Genomic DNA, 18,490 nt, shown 5'->3' on the forward strand with positions numbered 1-18,490 from the left:
CTCTCTGACGCTCCGAGACGTGCGGTGCGCGCTTCCTACGTGCGCCCCGAGACGAGCAGGGGCGTGGCGTGGCGCGGCGCGTGATGGGGGCTCGGGCGAGCGGGGTGGCAGGTGCTCCGGAGAGCGCGCTCAAGCCCGTCGGCGCCTTAGAAACGCGCACACTAAAGCGAAATAAAGGGTTTATAGCACATAAGTGTGCGCTTAATGGATACACACTGCTTGTTTGGTTGACCAACCATAGTTAAATGCCGGAGGGATTTTGGAGATCTTGTCAATGAGGAAATTGGTTGCGACTCGCCCGGCGTTCATTCTGCAACGCCAGCGTTTTTAAAAGTTCCGTCTCTTGGTGCAGATTTGAATGTAAAGGTTCAATTGAGAGATGCTGATATTATATTTTTTTAGATTTTGTTAGACCTGCCTTGGATAACAGATAGGTTTTTATGATCAATCTGTTTGTTATTTTGGCGAAACACTTCATCCACAAAAAGGAAATGGTCTGTGGGGCTGCACACTGGTGGTGGTGGAGGGGATCCCCATTACCTGTAAAGCGCTTTGAGTGGAGTGTCCAGAAAAGCGCTATATAAGTGTAAGTAATTATTATAATTAATACTGCTCCCTCTATTAATGCTTTTAAGGTAGAATTCCTTTTTTTATTCACATTCTATTAGAAATGTAAATAATCAAAATGCAAGACATACGATGGAAATATGTAAAAAGCTTAATTTTCTGCTTTTAGAATTGTGAATTCCTCTGGCTGTGAAGTGCGTCTATTTCTGTATCTGTTTTGATCCTTTTTTTTTGGTTTTTCTGATGTTGAAAAAACTGGTAAAAAAAATTGACGTCTTAGTCGCTTGCTTGAGAAGAGGTGTGGGCATTTTTTTTTTTTTGCCGTGAAGTATATCGCTCGAAACGGTGAGGGGTAGCTGGTGTTCACTGCTGTCCCCTGACGGCTCCAACGTCCTTATCCGGCGGAGAAACACGGGGAAGAAGACCCTAGCTCCCCATTCTTTGTCACATTGGTATCAAAATATACTGGTATCGCCACTTCACATAGTTTAACGTTGCATTTCTGTATAGACCCATGCTGCGCTATACACAGCCTGAATTGCGGGCACCAATTATTATACTGTGTATTACTATATAATAATAATAATAATAATAATTGCTTTTACTTATATAGCGCTTTTCTGGACACTCCACTCAAAGCGCTTTACAGGTAATGGGGATCCCCTCCACCACCACCAATGTGCAGCCCCACCTGGATGATGCGACGGCAGCCATAGTGCGCCAGTACACTCCCCACACATCAGCTCTCAGTGGGGAGGAGAGCAGAGTGATGAAGCCAGTTCATACATCCCTTACAGGGCCGGACCGCCTGGATTTGCTCTGAGAAATGTTTCCCAGTTTCCTCCCACAGTCCGAAAACATGCTGACAGATGAATGTGGCTTCTGGGAAAGCCGGCCCGAGTGTGGGCCCAGAGAGTACCCTGACCTGCGCCCGTTGCTTGCTGGGCCGGTCTCAGCTGGATAAGCAGTTACGAAAGGGATGGGTGGGTGTATCGCTTCCCGAGTCAACAACGGGGGTTTTGTTTTCTTTTACTTGTTGCGAAAATGAAGTTCTGGGTTTTTGACTTGGCAGGGCTGAGACGGTGAACGCTCAGTGACCGCAGCAAGACCGGCGGTCGTGTCCGGTTCGGTATCCCCCGGGAATCCGTACCCAGCTCCATCCCGCGCAGGCGCGCCGGAGCACTTTCCGGGACACTGAATGACGCAGGCAGCTCCCGCAGGGATGTTGGAGCCTTTGCTCAGTACGATCTGGACAACCGGGAGCCCCGTGTCTGTGTGCGTTTATATCGCTTTCTCGGCCTATTTCATGCGTTCACTAGGGATTCGAGTCCTTTAAAAACATTAAATTATGTTTAAAATCTCTTTACACAAGATAGGGGAACCCGAAAGAAAGCACATAAGGGCCCTGTGCAATTTCTATCCTTATGCGTTACAAATAAATCACTCTTATCTGTGGAGGGTGAGGGAAACCAGACGTCCCCGAGATAGCGGCGCGTGCGCATTTCGGAGTGGGGGGGACATTTCCAGGGGATGCTGGAATGGATACGACACCTGCTTTTGTTTTTTGAGATAACTCGATTTCTGGTTTATAAACGCGTACCGTCTGGTTTTCTTTGATAATTTGTGTTTTAAACCAATGCATAAAATATTGTTGCAAAGGAACAAGTAATAGGTTTATTCCATGCTGAAAAAAAGAAGAAAGAGAACACAACGTTTCGGCCGTGGAGCCTTCTTCAGGTGTGTGTGACACACCTGAAGAAGGCTCCACGGCCGAAACGTTGTGTTCTCTTTCTTCTTTTTTTCAGCATGGAATAAACCTATTACTTGTTCCTTTGCAGCCTACGCATGCTGACGCAGCTACCCACATAAAATATTGTTGATTTTTTCTTCCCCGTAAGGCCTTTTAACAGGGTTGGCCTGACTGCGCTGGGAATGGATGGGACTTTAATTCCGAACTCTTAACATGGTGCATTTTTGCTTAGACACAGAAGGGCTAGATGCGTTTTTGCCACAGTACTTTAATGTCGATCCTTACCTACGCAGTATGGTCTCCCGTCTTGCCCTCTGCTCTTAGATACACACTGCCAGCGGGGAGAAATAGAGTCAGGGGTGCACATCCTACTGCACTGTGACAGATATTCCGGGATTAGTGAAACATTCTTCCCTATATTCAGAAATCTAATCCCAGAGTTCCCACACCTGCCAGCGGTCTCCCACAACAGGTCCCAATCCTACTGGAACAGGGAGGAGGGAACTCAGTTGAACTGGCAGCCCAGTATGTGATCTCCTGCCACAGCCTGAGGAACAGTGAGTCTGTCCCCCAATAATGCTCAATATGTTTACAGTATATGTCAATATTTTGTGATATGTCTAGGTTGTAAATGTCTGTAATACGTCTGTAGATTTTTTGTTTTGTTTCATGTTCATTTTATTTGCTTTGGCAACACTGATTGTACCCATCGGTCATGCTAATAAAGCCCTTGAATTGAACTGAAAATACCCAGAGGGTGACATCACACCCCTCCCACTGCGAACGTGGGCTCGTCCCCTCCGCAGATCGGAGGCGCGCATACTGTACCTCTGACTAACTCGCGTGGCAGACAACCAAATAATCAGGGGGCAGGAGGATGCAGGATCCGTGCCGACGCGTGCGTGTCCGTGAGAATGCCGTGTCCACCCAAGACTCCGGTTTCACCAATCCAGTGGACTGACGATCCCCGCGAGACACAAACGAACGCAAAAAAAACGCTCAGGTGGTTCTCTAGCAAAAAGGAAAACTGATTTTGGGGGGGCTCTCTATTAAATGTAACCCAGCCTCGTGCGTTTTTCGAATGAGCGATTTATTACATTTATATAGCGCCTTTATCCCCCCCAAGTGACGTTATACATGGTACTAATAATAATAATTGCTTACACTTATATAGCGCTTTTCTGGACACTCCACTCAAAGCGCTTTACAGGTAATGGGGATCCCCTCCATCACCACCAGTGTGCAGCCCAACCTGGATGATGCGACGGCACCCAGGACCAGCCGGCAGTGAATTCTGAATGGGATCTCAGGATGCACAGCTCCACTCACCTGGCTCGATCACTGTAGAACGGAAGCGCATTGCTGCCACTAAATTAAAGTTAAAAATCCTCTCCCTTATTTCGTAATTGCCAGGTAGTAATTCTTGCGTACTTTATGTGATCACGCGATAGCGCAATTGTCATTTAATACCTACAATATCGCTACGTGCGGACTTTCAGTTTTAAGCGGTGGGACTGACCGCACGTGTAACTGTTCATAACGGAACCGTCGTTGCTTTGATCTCTAAATCCCACAAAACTGGTCCTCGTGCTTATAATGATTCTGTTCATATTGGCTAAAAATTGCATGGTGTCATTATAACTAAACCCCAGTCGAAAGTAAATCCGTACTGGATGCGTTCAGTGCACAACTTAACAGGTTGTACATACTGTACACTGACGTAATCATTGCTACCTCGTAATAACGAGATTAAGGGACGATTTTTTCCCCCTTTTTGGCAGCAATGCGCTTCCGTACTGTAGGGGTGGGTTCAGTTCCACACCCGGAATGCTGTCTGCGTGGAGTTTCCCTGTTCTCCGTGTGACGGTGTGGGTTTCCCCCGGGTGCTCCGATGTCGTTCTGCATGCCTTTGTCTGTGTGTGCCCTGCGATGCACTGGGGTGTACCCTGCCTTGCGCCCGTTGCTCGCTGGGTGTCACGACCACCAGCCAGCGGAGATCATCTTACAAAAGAACTGACCAGTACCAGCAGCGGGTTAATAATAACGAGCGCCGCCTTACGTGTTAATCCATCAGCACAATGTAAACCATCCTAACCCGCTTCCCGCTGCTCGGTATTGAGTCTACTGCTTGAGAGCGCTACCTGGTGTTGATTCTGGATTCAGGATTCTGGATTCTGGATTCTGCCACTAGTTGTACTTCCTGGATTTCAAACCACCTTTCTCCTTTTGACCACGGACTCGCCTGACGTACCGGATTGTTCGCCTGCTTCGTCACCTACAGTACCTACTCCTGCGTCTGCACAGGATCTGTATACCTTTTCCTTGAGGATCCCTGACACTGGGATAGGCTCCGTCTCCCCTCGCAATCCTGTATTGAATAAAGTGGTTAGAAAATGAATGGATCGATTCACTCCAAGCATCCAAGACTAAAATACTAAAAAAAAACATCTCTTGTTAATTTCCACTTGTGTGCTGACTTCTTATAAAAAAAACCTTTCCCTCTCAGTCTTCTTCTGAATGTAAATGATACTTTATACCACAAATCCACGTCTTATGTTTTATCATTTTCGTTCTTTTCCTTAGGAAATCTATATAAAAAGATATACTGTGTATTGTGATCCCTCATCTACAGCAATATTATAATTACAAAAAATGCTAAAGAGTTAATGTAAGTTGAAATTGAATAATTTCTGCAGTGCACTTCCTTTACTATATTATCTTGTTTATGTTAATTGAGAACTTTCACAGCCTTACAATCATTAAGATTTCCAGTTTTACCACACAAAGTGAAATGACTTAATTCTGCAGCTATGCAAATGTTTTAAAGCCAGTTGTTCGGAGTAGGGGCAGCACAGTGCTGCAGTTAGCAGTGCTGCTTTGTAGCTCTGGGGTCCTGGGTTCAATTCCAGACCTGGGGTTCTGTCTGTGTGGAGTTTGCATGTTCTCTGTGTGATTATGTAGGCTTACTCCTGGTGCTCTGGTTTCTCCCCACAGTCCAAAGACTTACTGGTAGATTAATGGTTTCTGGGCAACTGGCCTTGTGAGGGGACACTTTTCTGTGGATTGTTCTGGACAGAGAAGCTGATAAAAGCCTCCTTTGCTCCTTGTCCCAGACTCTCAGGGCCACCCACTGAGAGAGTCCCATTAATTGTGACTAGGGGTTTCTAATATTGTGGCCAGCCGATGTGTTAGCTCCATCAAATGTTTGTTTTTGTTTTGAAAAATTAGTTTCGCTCAGCTGTGCCATTCTCCGGATTTAGTTGGATGTGTATTCACAAGATTACTTTCGTTCAAACTACAGGATAGATGACCCTGGCGTTTGGGCAAAATTGAAATGTTACGGATGAAATTCATTTTGTGAATGCAGGTCCAGCTGGATTCTAAAACTTCGACAGCTACGACTTTAACAGCTACCGCGTTATTAGAATCACGCCGGTTAACTGGCACCATTAACAGGTGTCGGCTTGGCTCACAGCTCTTGAGGTCTGTCCTTCGTGGAGGTTGCATGTTCGCATAGCATTCTCTCGCGTTTCAAAGCCGTGCTTTCAGTTAGTCAGTCAGTGAGTTTCCTAATGATCTGTGATCGCGTTGAGACGCACTGTACGAGTCAACAGCTCGGGGTTTAGTCTTACTTTACGGTACATTCTTCACGTTGCCAAGACACTTACCACGCATATACGACTTTTTAATAAATGGTGGCACAATTTCATGTTTTATTATTACTGCAGTCGATTGCTGTTCACGTTTATTACATAAATGATTTTTTTTGCAAGGTTTTTCATTGAGGGCAAACATTCTGTGGTGATCCCGGCGTTCGCGTCGTACAAATGGCCTCTTTAATGAACTTTTTCATTAATTAAAAAGGAAGTCGTTGCATACTGTACTATGCTGAGTTGCACAGGTTATTTTATTCTTATTCCTGACAGACCTTACTTTGAAAAGATCAGTTTCGGATCTCTGTTTTTTTTTATAATGATTTAAAAAACGTCCTTCGGTCTATAACGTTCTCACTGCGATAAAAACGGATCCCCAGCTTCTTTCGCCTGATATTTCTGGTCCTTGAAGTAATCTTGTGTGTTTACAAGGTCCTTACTTTCTCACTAACCTCTTTCTTTGTACGGGGGCAAATAGCCACTATACGGGCCGTGTTGACCCTTTAAATTAGCGCCGTTGTCATGGTGATCCAAGGACACCCAGAAACAAAGAGAGGGATAAGCTACACACAAAAGTCAAGTTATTAATCTCTACGGGATATCGCAAATTTATAAGAAAAAAAATAAGATTTTGTTTTTTTTTTAAAGCATCAATCACCAGTACACCCATCCCGCTTTCTCCCCCGACGCCTGCATTGGAAATTCAAGGGCGACGTGTTAGCGTTTGTCGGTGGAGGTTGCAGTTGGGCTCCATAGAGAAACAGCTGTTGTTGGCTTAAGGGGAACCCCCGTGTCACGCGGCTGAAGTGGAGTGCTCGTTGGGAACAGCCGAGACGCATTTAGGAATGTCGAAATGGCTGACGCGAGGGACCGGTTACAGCGCCTGTCAAAACTATTTGTTCTGCTAAACTTTATGACACTCCGGGCTCATGCCATCGAGACAGGTAAGGAGACAAGGGAATCCATTTTTAAGATTTATAGGGTGCTTCATTTGTATATTTCCACATCCCACTTGCAATTAGCCTGACATTTTGTCCCGGGTGCTTAATTTATCTGTAGCTCTTGGCAGCCCGTTAGCACTTTTGTTTGTGCGAATTATGTACCATTGCCGTTATGTAGCTTTTAAGTTGCGCTTCTCTTTGACCTGCCCCGAGCTTTGTGGCCACAAAACTTCTGATGAATGAAAACGTAATAGGCTACTAACTGGCTTTATTGCCCGCCAGAGACAATAATATTGTAAAAAAAAAATATTTACGTGCAGTACAAATGATTTTTATTGTGGAAAGCAAGGAAGTAAAGCGTTTATATAGTGTCTCAAAACGTTGTTTAACGTTTGTTTAGAATGTTTGTGGAATTTATAGCTGACAAAACAATGCATCAATATTGATTTACATACATTTAAAGCATAGGCAAAGAAACATCTTTAATGTATGAATTATATTAATGCCCATTAATGAAACACACCAGCAAACACATTTGCATGCATTTACAGTGCATTACGTCCCCTTTTAAGCCTGTGGAGTACAAATTGACAACGCTTACAAAACTCAATATGAATGTTCTTTTTTTATATCTTTAATAAATCAGTTATAAGTTTCCACGAAAGGTATTTATTTTTATTTATCCAATTAAAAGAGGGGCCCGTTTCCTTTGCCTTTGAATACCAAATTTTAAAACTATGTTCCTTCTTCCATTGACTCATGCTGGTTTTCTATTCTGTAGGCTTGCAGTTATTCCTAGAAACAAAAAAAAATCGCTCTATAAATCACCCTATTTCAAAGCGTTGTTTTTCCTCTCCCTGCCAAAATTCTCCCCATCCAATTAAGATTTAAGTTCCTTTTATTTTTTTCTAAATCGACAATTAACATTTTAGTTGTAGGCGACACTTTTTTTTGACATTGCGGTTGTGAACAGATTTCATTGCGCAGTCTGTGCGCTTTGTTTGGACTTCCTACGATCCACTTAGCATTCGACATCCCGAGCACGCATTGTGCGCAAACAAACCAGAAGGCGCTTTTGTTTAAAACTGTGGTTTTGTTCCCGAAAGCATGTAACGCTATCGACCTAATATATTGTACGATATCAATACAGAACCCTTAAACATTCCGAGAGCTTTCGCATGTGCTTTACAAAACTAGCTTGTTTTGGCAATTTTTTAAAACGGGTAACTTTGGTAGCTGCAGGTGTTCCAATTCTCGCCCAGAGAGTCCAAAAGAAAAGAACATTTGGCGAAATTATATCACGTAAAACGCAAGGTTTTGTGAGCTCGGATTCTTTCCACATACAGTACATATAATCAATGGCTTTTTCGTCATGCTGTACATGATTCCGTTATGTAATTTAGTAAAAGCCTGTTACTATTTTGAAAGGAGATTTTTAAAAAATGATTGGTAAATGGTTTTCAATCTGTTTTTTGATTGCGATTTTGCGGACAAAGAGAAATAGTCGGATAAGGTTCTTTAAGAGGTGAAACAAAAAAAGATAGGACCGTTTCATATACATGAGGTTGCAACTGATGAAGATTCAGTGTATGTTTAGGCAAACCCAATCCCTGAGACGTAATCTAGAAAAGGTAATATCAAACACTTAAAATTTATTCAAATGACAGATGTAAGATGTTTTTCACTTTTTACATGTTAACCAGATTTTTAACAAGAGCAATAACTGCACTCAGAATTGGGACAGAATGTGGAGTATTTTAAGACGCATTGTGATAAAAACGTTTAACGATACAGGGTTTTGTCCCAAGAAAGTAAAAAAAAAAGAAAAATGAATCATGGGTCATTTCCAAATGTTGATTAGAACACTGCTGCCGCACAGTACACAGCGCTCGAAAGGCGCCGTAACTTCCTAAAACTGTTCTCCTCCATGCGGCTGTACCCCAGTAAAAAGTTTATTTGCGAGTTGGCGTTTTGCTTTCCCAGTGAAGAGGAAATGTGTTTGCCGAGGGTCTGAATCATGGGTGGGTTCCCACAAACGAAGCTCCCCCTGTGACATTCCTGAGAAGCAGTCCTGAAGCGAGTGGCATTCACCCGTGGAAACGGGACTAATAAATGCCCACGAGGTGATAAATCTTTGTATTATTAGGGCTTCGTTCCAAATGGGTGAGGCCGAGAGGACTGCTCGTGATAGATAACGGCTAAGCATGTCGTAAAGCCTTTAACCCTGTAAAAAGTATTAAAAACCGTTTTCCCTGGCAAGACGGACAAGGCAGCTATTTTGGTGACTTTTTTTAGGCTTTAAAAAGCAAAAACAAATGTGAGTACAATAGCCTTTTTTATACCTTAAAGTGTACGATCTAGTGCAGCTTAATGAAATCCATCCTAGTCTCAAAGACGCACCACGAAAACATTTCCAGGAATACGTTACATTCGCAGCACCTGCGCCTTAATTGAAAACAATACTTTAAACCTGATAGAATTTTGTTGTGGTTTTTGTACCTGTCAGTAACAGGTTATTGACAAAAGTGCTTGGCTTTTAAGTGCTTCATTTTTTATTCGAAAACAAATATTCATGTATAGTTCAAGATGACTAAACAGTGAGTCTCAGATTACAACTTTTCCAATAGGAATTGCTGAGGAAAAAGCGGAATGAGTTTTTTTTAGGAGAGTAGGTATCTATTACCTCTTCAGATGGACAACAGTTTGTCTCAAGGTACTTGGGACAGAAGGTCTTCTTTAACCCTGAAGAAAGAAAAGGACACTGCAGTAGGTATTCTGCAGGTGATGTTCGGATGGAGAGGTGTGGGTGAGGAGCTATGATACATTAGTGTGTGGGGGCTGCAGAGGAACAAATAAGGTTATTTCCACTCCGGAAAACAGAAAAGAGAAACAATGTGCAACATTTTGACTGTTGGGCTCTCTTGACTCACTCCTCAAGAAGACACAACAGCTGAAACTTTGTGTTTTTTCTTTCTACTTTTTAATTTGGACTTCATTTTCATCTGTTCTTGTGAAGTTAAAACATCGTATTGGGTGTTCCACGGTACATATCAAGCTTGAAGATCAGTCTCTTTCCTTTTGACTGTTGAGACATTCATTCTGTTGCACTGACACCACAGCTGGTGCTAAGTTTTGCCAGTGATGCTGTAAATCTCCTTTAGATGAACAAAAACGGGGAATCTGAAATGGTGTCTTTGTCTGCTTGTACTTCAAAAGTATGTACAGTAGTAAAGCATCTTACAGTAATAGTATTTATACTGCTGTTAAATTATCCTTCATATCTATATAAAAAAACAACTAAAAATGTTATCTATCTTAGTGAAGATGTCTCGCAAATTTAGAATACGCATAGCTTGTTCAAAAAAAATATTGGCTAGCCAGTAATAAAATAATAATGGCTTTCACATTGGGTCAGATATACTGATGGGAAAAAAGAAACGTAACACCTCCTCCTCCACACTCTGGCCCTCCCGTCTGCGTGGAACAGGCTGAAGAGTGACTCATCCATGAAGAGGACCTGATGCCACTGCTGACGAGTTCATCGCAGCCTCTGTCTGGCCCAAGACAGTTGTGTGTGACGTCTAGGAGGTGTAAACAGAGGGCCTCTGACAGGTCGCCTTGCTCTAAGGCCAGCAGCATGGAGCCTCACTGTCCTGTCACTGATGTGGACATTGTGTCTGCCGGCAGTCTAAGCAGCAGTATGGGTGGCAGATCTGAAACGATCTCTCAGATGAACCAGTCTGATGTGTCAGTCCTGCTCTGGTGTGGTCACTCGAGGGCGACCGGATCTTGGACGGTCATCTGTCCTGCCGGTCTGCTGAAACCTTCTCTGCAGTCAGGAAACAGTGGAGCAGATTACTCCATAGTGTCTGGCAACGCTGGAAAACGACATGTCTGCCTGCAGCATGCCAATGGCCCTCTCCCTTGCTTCTGGTGACATTCGAGGCATTATGAAATGCACAGAAAACTGACTAAGTGTGGCCTTTTTCTTGCAGTGACCTAAGCTTCGAATTAAGGCCTTTTTAAAGGTGACCTGATCAGGCATTGTTCCACCTGGACCTCGTTGGGTAAAAGTGCACCTAACGAGCTTTCGTGTGATCGGCAAGTTGCAGTGCCTCACTGCACAAGCTGTACTGCTGGTCAGAGGGCTTAAAACAAATTGACAACTTTTTGTGAAAGTACATAAACTATAACTACTTTATACAGTGACTATAAAAAGTGTTCACCCCCCTTGGACCTTATCACATTTTATTGTGTTGCAGCATGGAACCATGATGTATTGAACTGAGTATTTCTGCCACTCATCAACACAAAGTACTCTATAATATCAAAGTGATAAGTGATAGTTTCCTAAATTAATTAAAAATAACAAACACCCCCCCAGAGTTAATACTTGGTAGGACCACCTTTAGCAGCAATTACAGCTGTGAGTCTCTTTGGATAAGTCTCTATCCGCATTGCAAATCTTGACACTGGAATTTTTGCCCATTCTTCTTGGGCAAATTGCTCAAGCTCCATCAGGTTGGGTGGGGACTGTTTGTGAACAGCAGAAAAATGTGAAAAAGGCCAAGCGGAGTGAATACTTTTTATAGGCACTGTAGTATTCTCATTCCAGAAAATGTTGCATTTCTTTTTTCTATCAGTATATATTCTGTCTCGGGATACCAAGAGGGACTATCAGGCCATGTGGCAGCTACAGTATATCTTCATCAGGAACAAAGCAAGAATAATTTCGGACAGTCCCAGTGGTTAACAGTCTCTCCGTGTTCCTCCCAGTGAATCTAGTGGACTTCTGTGGGCAGACCATCCATGGAGACGGAATGATAGTCAACTCGCACAGGGAGTCCCGGAAGTACTACTTCGTCACCATGGGAACAGACTGTCACCTGACCATGCAGGCCGCCTCACCCAAAGACAAGGTGCAGTTCCAGTTCCGCTTCTTCCTGGTGTACAGCCTCCTGAGGGTCAACTCCCTGAGCCAGCCCCACCCCAGCCCCCCCCCCGAGGGCGCGCGGCAGCTCCTCTCCGCCGGGCCCACGGGGCCTGGACCTCGCAGTGAGGCCACGCCCAGAGACGGAGCCCCGGACCCCTGTCACGCCGGCTCCTACATCCAGTTCTACGACGGCAGGGACAAGGCCGCCCCGGTCATGGGCCCGCCGCTGTGTGGGAAGAGCCTGCCCAGACCTGTTCTGTCCACAGGGAACTACCTGACGCTGCGGCTGGTGACCAGGGGGACACAGCCAAGAGTGGACTTCGTCGGGGATTTTACGTCCTTCAGGCTCGGTGAGAGTTCGGACTTTTAATTTTTTTAGACACTTTGAAAAATGGATTTCAGGGATATTTTTTATAGATACTGTAATATATATGCAATAAACTATAGATACTAGAATATATATATATTATCGCCAGCAGCCATATCACCCTGCAACTCACAACTGGCAAACCCACTGGAGCTCAGCAGGTGTGAGCCTGGTCAGTACCTGGATGGGAGACCTCCTGGGAAAAACTAAGGTTGCTGCTGGAGGAGGTGTTAGTGGGGCCAGCAGGGGGCACTCACCCCGCGCCGCGGTCCATGCGGGTCCTAATGCCCCAGTGTAGTGATGGGGACACTAGACTGTAAACAGGCGCCGTCCTTCAGATGACATGTAAAACCGAGGTCCTGACTCTCTGTGGTCATTAAAAATCCCAGAGCGTTTCTCGAAAAGAGTAGGGGTGTAACCCAGGCGTCCTGGCCAAATTTCCCATTGGCCCTTACCAATCATGGCCTCCTAATAATCCCCCTCTATGAATTGGCTTCATTACTCTGCTCTCCTCCCCACTGAGAGCTGATGTTTGGGGAGCGTTCTGGTGCACTATGGCTGCCGGCGCATCATCCAGGTGGGGCTGCACACTGGTGGTGGAGGGGAGTCCCCATTACCTGTAAAGCACTTTAAATGGAGTGTCCAGAAAAGCGCTATATAAGTGTAAGCAATTATTATAATTATTATTATATACAGTACACTATAGATAGTATAACTCACCGGTCCCGTTGAGTAATCTCACATGCAGGGAGGAGACACTCACTTCCAGGGGACTTGGGATGTCTGCATAATGTCCGGCTTCCTGGATTGAGCAGTGCTATTTTCATTGATGATGTGAATGATTTGCTGTTTCTAAACCATGCTCTGCATGTGTAGATCTGTGAAAACCTTTATTTGGCCCTTTATTTACACCCTATACACACCGACCATTCCAACTTTATACAAGGGCTGATTAATAGGTTTATAGAACAGGAGTCATAAGATGGTTTTGTTTTAAGCACAAGGTGCCTATAACACTTTGCTGTTTAACCTGCCTTTATTTCGGTAAATGTAGCAACATCTGTTCATGTTAGGTTGTCCTCCAGTCATGTCCCAGTGAAGGGGTCATCTGCTGCAGGACCTGTACCATGAATTTACCCCCTTTGAACCCCCGAAATTGAGTGCTGTGATCTTGCCCATTGATAGATGTGTGTGGAACACCCTGGAGAGGGAGGACCCCTGTTCCCCCCACTGCATAGACCCTTGTTTGGTCTCAAGTTATGATAGTAAATATATATCTGGTTACCCGTAATCATAAAGGCAGTTCCAGGGTGGGCTGGATCCTCATCAAAGATTCATAGGAGATTATAGCTTTTCAGCCACTCATGAAGAACTTGAAATACAATAACAGCTGTAGATGATTTCAAAACATTTCCATGGAAAATGGCACCATTTCCTGCACCCTCATTAATCTTAATGCAAAGATTTGCCTGAGTCTTAGATCATTGATCATCATCAAGAAATTCCTAACTCAACTGATCAACTGATCACATGGCGAATGTTGAGAACATGGGTCTGGATTTCAGTGGGCTTCTCATTTTACTTGACCAGGAGCTGTGCTTAATTTGAGCAAGATCCTTATTTTTAAGTGGGTAGCTGTATTTCTGTTGTCACACCTCAGGCCGATAAAAAATGTGAATTATTTAATCAGTATAATGTTCTAAAGTCATAGGCTTTCAAAAGAGTCCTGAACTGGAGTGCTGTCACCCTCCTTCACTCATCCTTGTATCAGTTCTTGTTTCTTCAGACAATTGCTAAATATATAAGTAATTAACACTACAAGAACGTGTGGTTGGTTTCTAAAGTGTGGATGTAGCCTGTTGGTGCTTTTTGATCCTTACTTTGTTGTTGTCTTTGAGGTTTTAGGGTTCAACCATTCTGAGTGCAGCGGTGAGCCCTATTTCTCCTGCCACAATGGGAAATGCATTCCCATGAACCTGGTCTGTGATGACCGGGGGCTGGACAACTGTGGAGATGGCAGTGACCAGTCACCTCTACCGCCCGCAGAATGCCGAGGTCAGTAGAACTCTGTTCAAATGGGAATGAATTAGCTTGTTCATAAATTGTTATTTTTGTGAAGTCTCATTTACACTGAGCTGGTCCTACATACCTCCTGAATTAAAAAAAAAAACATCGATTGGCTGACAACTCTACAGTGAAGGTCAATTTGTCACAATGAGAAGCACAAGAATGACAATTTAAGATTGTATGAAAAGGCATTGGTATGTTTGTGGCTGGTCATTTACAGTTTATAGACTCGTTACCACTATCTTATTAACTAACAATTGTGCTACAATCCAAATGTTTGCTTTTTCAACACTGTGTTCAACTGCAAATATCAAGATTGCTTTGCACTAAGAACATTTTTTTCAACAAAATTCATGCTAAATCCTGAAAGTTGTGTGTAATTGTTTGAGACTTACTGTCATGTGTTAAACATTCTGAGGGATTTGCGTTTAATTTTTTATGACAGTTAATATTTATGCTCTTCAGAAAAAAAACACCACCAGTCTTCATTGACATTTTTAAAAAATGAGCTTGAAACAATCAAAAACACTGACACAACTATTACTGACAGATCCTGACTAGGTCAGGGTGAGCAGTGAAACCTCTGATTTGTTTAGGTTAAGGATTTCTTAACTAAGGCTCATCATCAGCAATGAAGCAAACGAAAAACACTGCACAGGATTCACACTTAGTAGTGCTTTTCAATCAAGGAATGGCCTAAGTATCTGCAGATATCAGTGAGTCATTTCTAATATGCGAGTGGACTAAACCTGAAATTTGGCCAAATCAAATTATTGTCCCTGTGATTATGGTGTATCTGTGTGCCAGTTTGTGAAGAGGGAAAAGAACGCCTTTCTTGTGTTTCCTCATAAAGGGCCAAGTTCCACAGTTCCAACGAAGTCCCCAGGAATGACCTCATCTCCGTCCATCTTAACCCCGCCCACTGACACCTCACCTACCAATCAGAGCTGTGCTGGCAGCTTGCAGACTCCGCCTCTGTCTCCAGATGCTGTTCCCCAGCCTGACTCCATCACAGGTAGGTGAGATTCCCTAGGCCTTAGCCTACATCACATGTTGTACAACTCCCCTTGCCTCCATAGCTGGCATCTCCTGTTCATCTCAGTGCCTCATGTCTTAGGTTTCCCATCTTGTCATCTTGTCTTGCATGTTCCCTTTGTTTTATTATGTGGTCTCTTCACTGCCGGCTGCCTGCCTCTTCTGTTCCCCAGATAAGAAGACGTACGTGTCTCTCATTGCCCTGTACATTGCGCTGGGGGTGATAGCTGGGGTGGTGCTGCTCTTCTGGTGCTGCTGGTCCCCTGGCTGGTTCCTGTGGAGGGTCAGCGTCTGCCGGTTCATCCCGTGCTGTAACTCGGCCTGTGCCTCCTGCCAGCTGTGCACTCGCAGCTGCTCCAGGAAGGAGCTCCGCTTGGCCAAGGTCACTCCCCAGAACAGCACCACGGTGGCCATGTAGCCTGGGGCGCCAACCGGTCAGCGCCGGAGCCCCGGAGTCTCCTGGAATCGCCGATCACTTTCCCCGTCTCTGGATAAAATCTCCGAGAGTTCCCCCCTGTGAGCGTGAGATAGTGATCATTCCGTATTTTCAACAGCATCTCATAAACGTGGTAAAAAGACTATAAATCCTGTCACCAAGATGGTCATGCACAGAGTATTTATACCTAAAACCTTACTAGATTGTCAGTCACTTGAGGTGTAACATACAATACCGAAACCTTCAGGAGAGGAATTCTCTATCATTATCTCTGTAACAGCTTCTGTTGTTTAGGAATCAAGGCAATAACGATGAAGTCTTGAATTGCAGTGTCATATTAGTATCATTTATTTGCTGGGATGGAAGCTTTTTAAATTGTGGTTAGCTGACACAGAAGTATTTCATGCATAATGCTATCTTTTTCCATCACGAGTCATTTGTGTTAAAGATAATGCCAGCTGCCCTGGTAACAGATGTTGCTCATATATGCTTTGTCTGCCTTTACGTCCGCTTGTGATGTTGTCGCCCCCTGACAGGCAGCCCTTTGTTGAGGAAAGGAATAATCTGATCAAAGTCCTGAGTTGCAATGGTTGTCTTTAGGCTGCAGTTCTCTCCGTGGTTTCCATGGTGACGAACAACTTCTTTAACTATGTTGTTCCAGGGCAAAAATTCACACTCAGGCCTACACATACAAATAAAACGTTCCAACTGGTCCTTGGATGATGATTTATTGCTGCTGCTGTAAAAAAAATGAACAAAATAATTGTCAACTGCAACCAGCACTTCAGCTTTTAGAGACTCCTTGCTTTTTGGGAAACGTTCTTACAAAATATATTGAAATACCAATACTCAGTCCTTCAGTTCCAATATACTCAGCCGAATATAGTTTTTCACATTGGTAAGCAGGCAGAGCTGGAATTAGACTCCACTTGCATACTAATATGAAAAAAATTACAAATTCTTCTCAGCTTTTCAGTTAAAAACATACATATGTGAGTGCTGTTTGGAAAGACTACAGGCTACAGACTAGATACAGGCTTAATGTTCCACATCAGACGTTTATTTAAGTGCCGAAAATAAAAAAGGTCAAGTACATACTCCAATTGAAGAGCTCACCATCCCTTAGTAATGAAGAATGTAACTGAAATACAAACAGAAGAAAAAGGATGCCTTCTCCTGAGATGGTTTGCCATGAAAAACTCACTTTTTCAGATAGATCCAGGGAGTTAAAGAAGGAACAACTAAAGCAGTAATCAACATTCTTTAGCTCCAGAATTGTAGTCTGGGACATTCTTCAGGTAAAGTGAGATTAAGTATTAATTTTGAACAAAGTTCTGTGACTCTCAAAGGACTGGAGTTGGCACGACAACACAGGGCTCTTCAGGAGGGCTTCATTTAATCATGTACAGTAATCCGTCCCTGTACGAGAAACCACTCTACGTGTTTTCATTTATATGAGATGTAGTCATTCCTATATTGCATTTAATGAGTAGATTTTTACTCTTATGTGCTGGGCTCTCATAAAGCATTGCAAAGATTGAACATTTCTCTTATCTTCTCAGATGTTCAGTTTTGGTGTGTTTTGTTTTTTAAAAATTGAGGAATTTACCATTTTGTATTACATTTGAACTTTTATTATAATTAAGGCTTGAGTCTGTGTTAAGTGCATATAGTATAGGACGGTACCTAAGGTGTATGCATGTGCTAATGACTATAACAATGTAAAGTAACTACAGTACTGTACTGTAATTGAGCAGGAGTGTTGCTATTTTTTATGCATTGCCTAATGACTTTAAGCACGCTACTTGAATAATTAGTGTTATTGTTTTCATACTTAAGTACCATTCTGTGCTGTATTAAGGTGAAGGTTAGGTGTCTAAAGGAATATTTTTGACTCCTGGAACCAGTCAGAGATGCCGGAGGAATTAATGCGAATTTTATTTGATTTATGGATGTTTTCACCTTATGAACAATTTTTGAGGAACAAATGAAACTCGTATATGGAAGGATTATAGTTTTTGAGTGAACATTTGTCGCTTGTTAGTTGTTTCATATTGTTGTTAATTCTGCCTGTAAAGTGATGGTTTTGAGATGAAAGAATACCAGGGAAGGTCTTTTTTACAAAACATAAAATGGTTGCAACTAGATATGATGTAAATGAGTCTCAATACTGTAGATACACACGAATTTCAGGCAGGCTACCCCTGTGACTTTAAAAAAAGTATTGTAATGTAATGCTATTATAATAAATAAAATTAGTGTCTTTGCAGATGGTGTAAAGAAATGCTTGGATATTCTTGGTTTTGTCCTTTGTATTGTCTCAATAAAATTGACAATTGACTGCAAACATTAAAGACTGAAAGACTTTGGGCATTTTAGATAAGCTAAACATTGTCCTTAACTGTCCTTACAAGAACACATCAGAGTTCTGAAACCAACCAACAGGATATTGACTATCCCATGGGAACAACACACAAAGCCCAACATCCTGGATTTTCTCGAAAAGGTAGAAGTCTAAAAAAATGTCGATTTTATTTTTTAAAAACATGAGCAGTAGGTGTTTGCCAACTGCAAACAGCACAAAAAAAGCTCAACATCCTAGATTTTCTTGAAAAGGTAGAAGTCTTAAAATGTTTCTATTTTTGTTTTTTCAAACACAGAAGCAATAGGTGTTTGCTTTTTGCACATCAAGCAGATGTTCCTCCTTTGCCTTTCAAAACATAGTGCACAGTGCACTAGCA

At 43.1% G+C, this 18,490-nt stretch overlaps 1 protein-coding gene across 4 annotated transcripts; it reads left to right on the forward strand.

Moving 5' to 3' along the window:
• Positions 1–92: 92 nt before the first annotated feature.
• Positions 93–18,096, forward strand: ldlrad2 (low density lipoprotein receptor class A domain containing 2). Of its 4 annotated transcripts, none has more exons than XM_088617527.1 (5): positions 93–586; positions 11,688–12,194; positions 14,117–14,266; positions 15,132–15,293; positions 15,487–18,096. In XM_088617527.1, exons 2-5 carry the CDS (start codon positions 11,732–11,734, stop codon positions 15,729–15,731), a joined length of 1,020 nt encoding a protein of 339 aa, XP_088473653.1. In that variant the 5' UTR covers positions 93–586; positions 11,688–11,731; the 3' UTR covers positions 15,732–18,096. The 4 variants fall into 4 exon arrangements, with proteins under 4 accessions (XP_088473653.1, XP_088473650.1, XP_088473652.1 ...); XM_088617524.1 differs by lacking the exon at positions 93–586 and adding an exon at positions 6,267–6,914; XM_088617526.1 differs by lacking the exon at positions 93–586 and adding an exon at positions 8,384–8,542.
• Positions 18,097–18,490: the final 394 nt, after the last annotated feature.

The sequence above is a fragment of the Lepisosteus platostomus genome, chromosome 23, assembly GCF_059453375.1.
Source record: "Lepisosteus platostomus isolate fLepPlt1 chromosome 23, fLepPlt1.hap1, whole genome shotgun sequence".
Taxonomy (NCBI): Eukaryota; Metazoa; Chordata; class Actinopteri; order Semionotiformes; family Lepisosteidae; genus Lepisosteus; species Lepisosteus platostomus.

What these genes read in the sequence shown, in the direction of transcription:
- ldlrad2 (XM_088617524.1), top strand. Translation starts at nt 6,824, where the DNA reads ATGGCTGACGCGAGGGACCGGTTACAGCGCCTGTCAAAACTATTTGTT. An exon ending in GGCTCATGCCATCGAGACAG is followed by an intron (nt 6,915 to 11,687) that starts GTAAGGAGACAA and finishes TGTTCCTCCCAG; the next exon opens with TGAATCTAGTGGACTTCTGT. An exon ending in ACCGCCCGCAGAATGCCGAG is followed by an intron (nt 14,267 to 15,131) that starts GTCAGTAGAACT and finishes TTCCTCATAAAG; the next exon opens with GGCCAAGTTCCACAGTTCCA.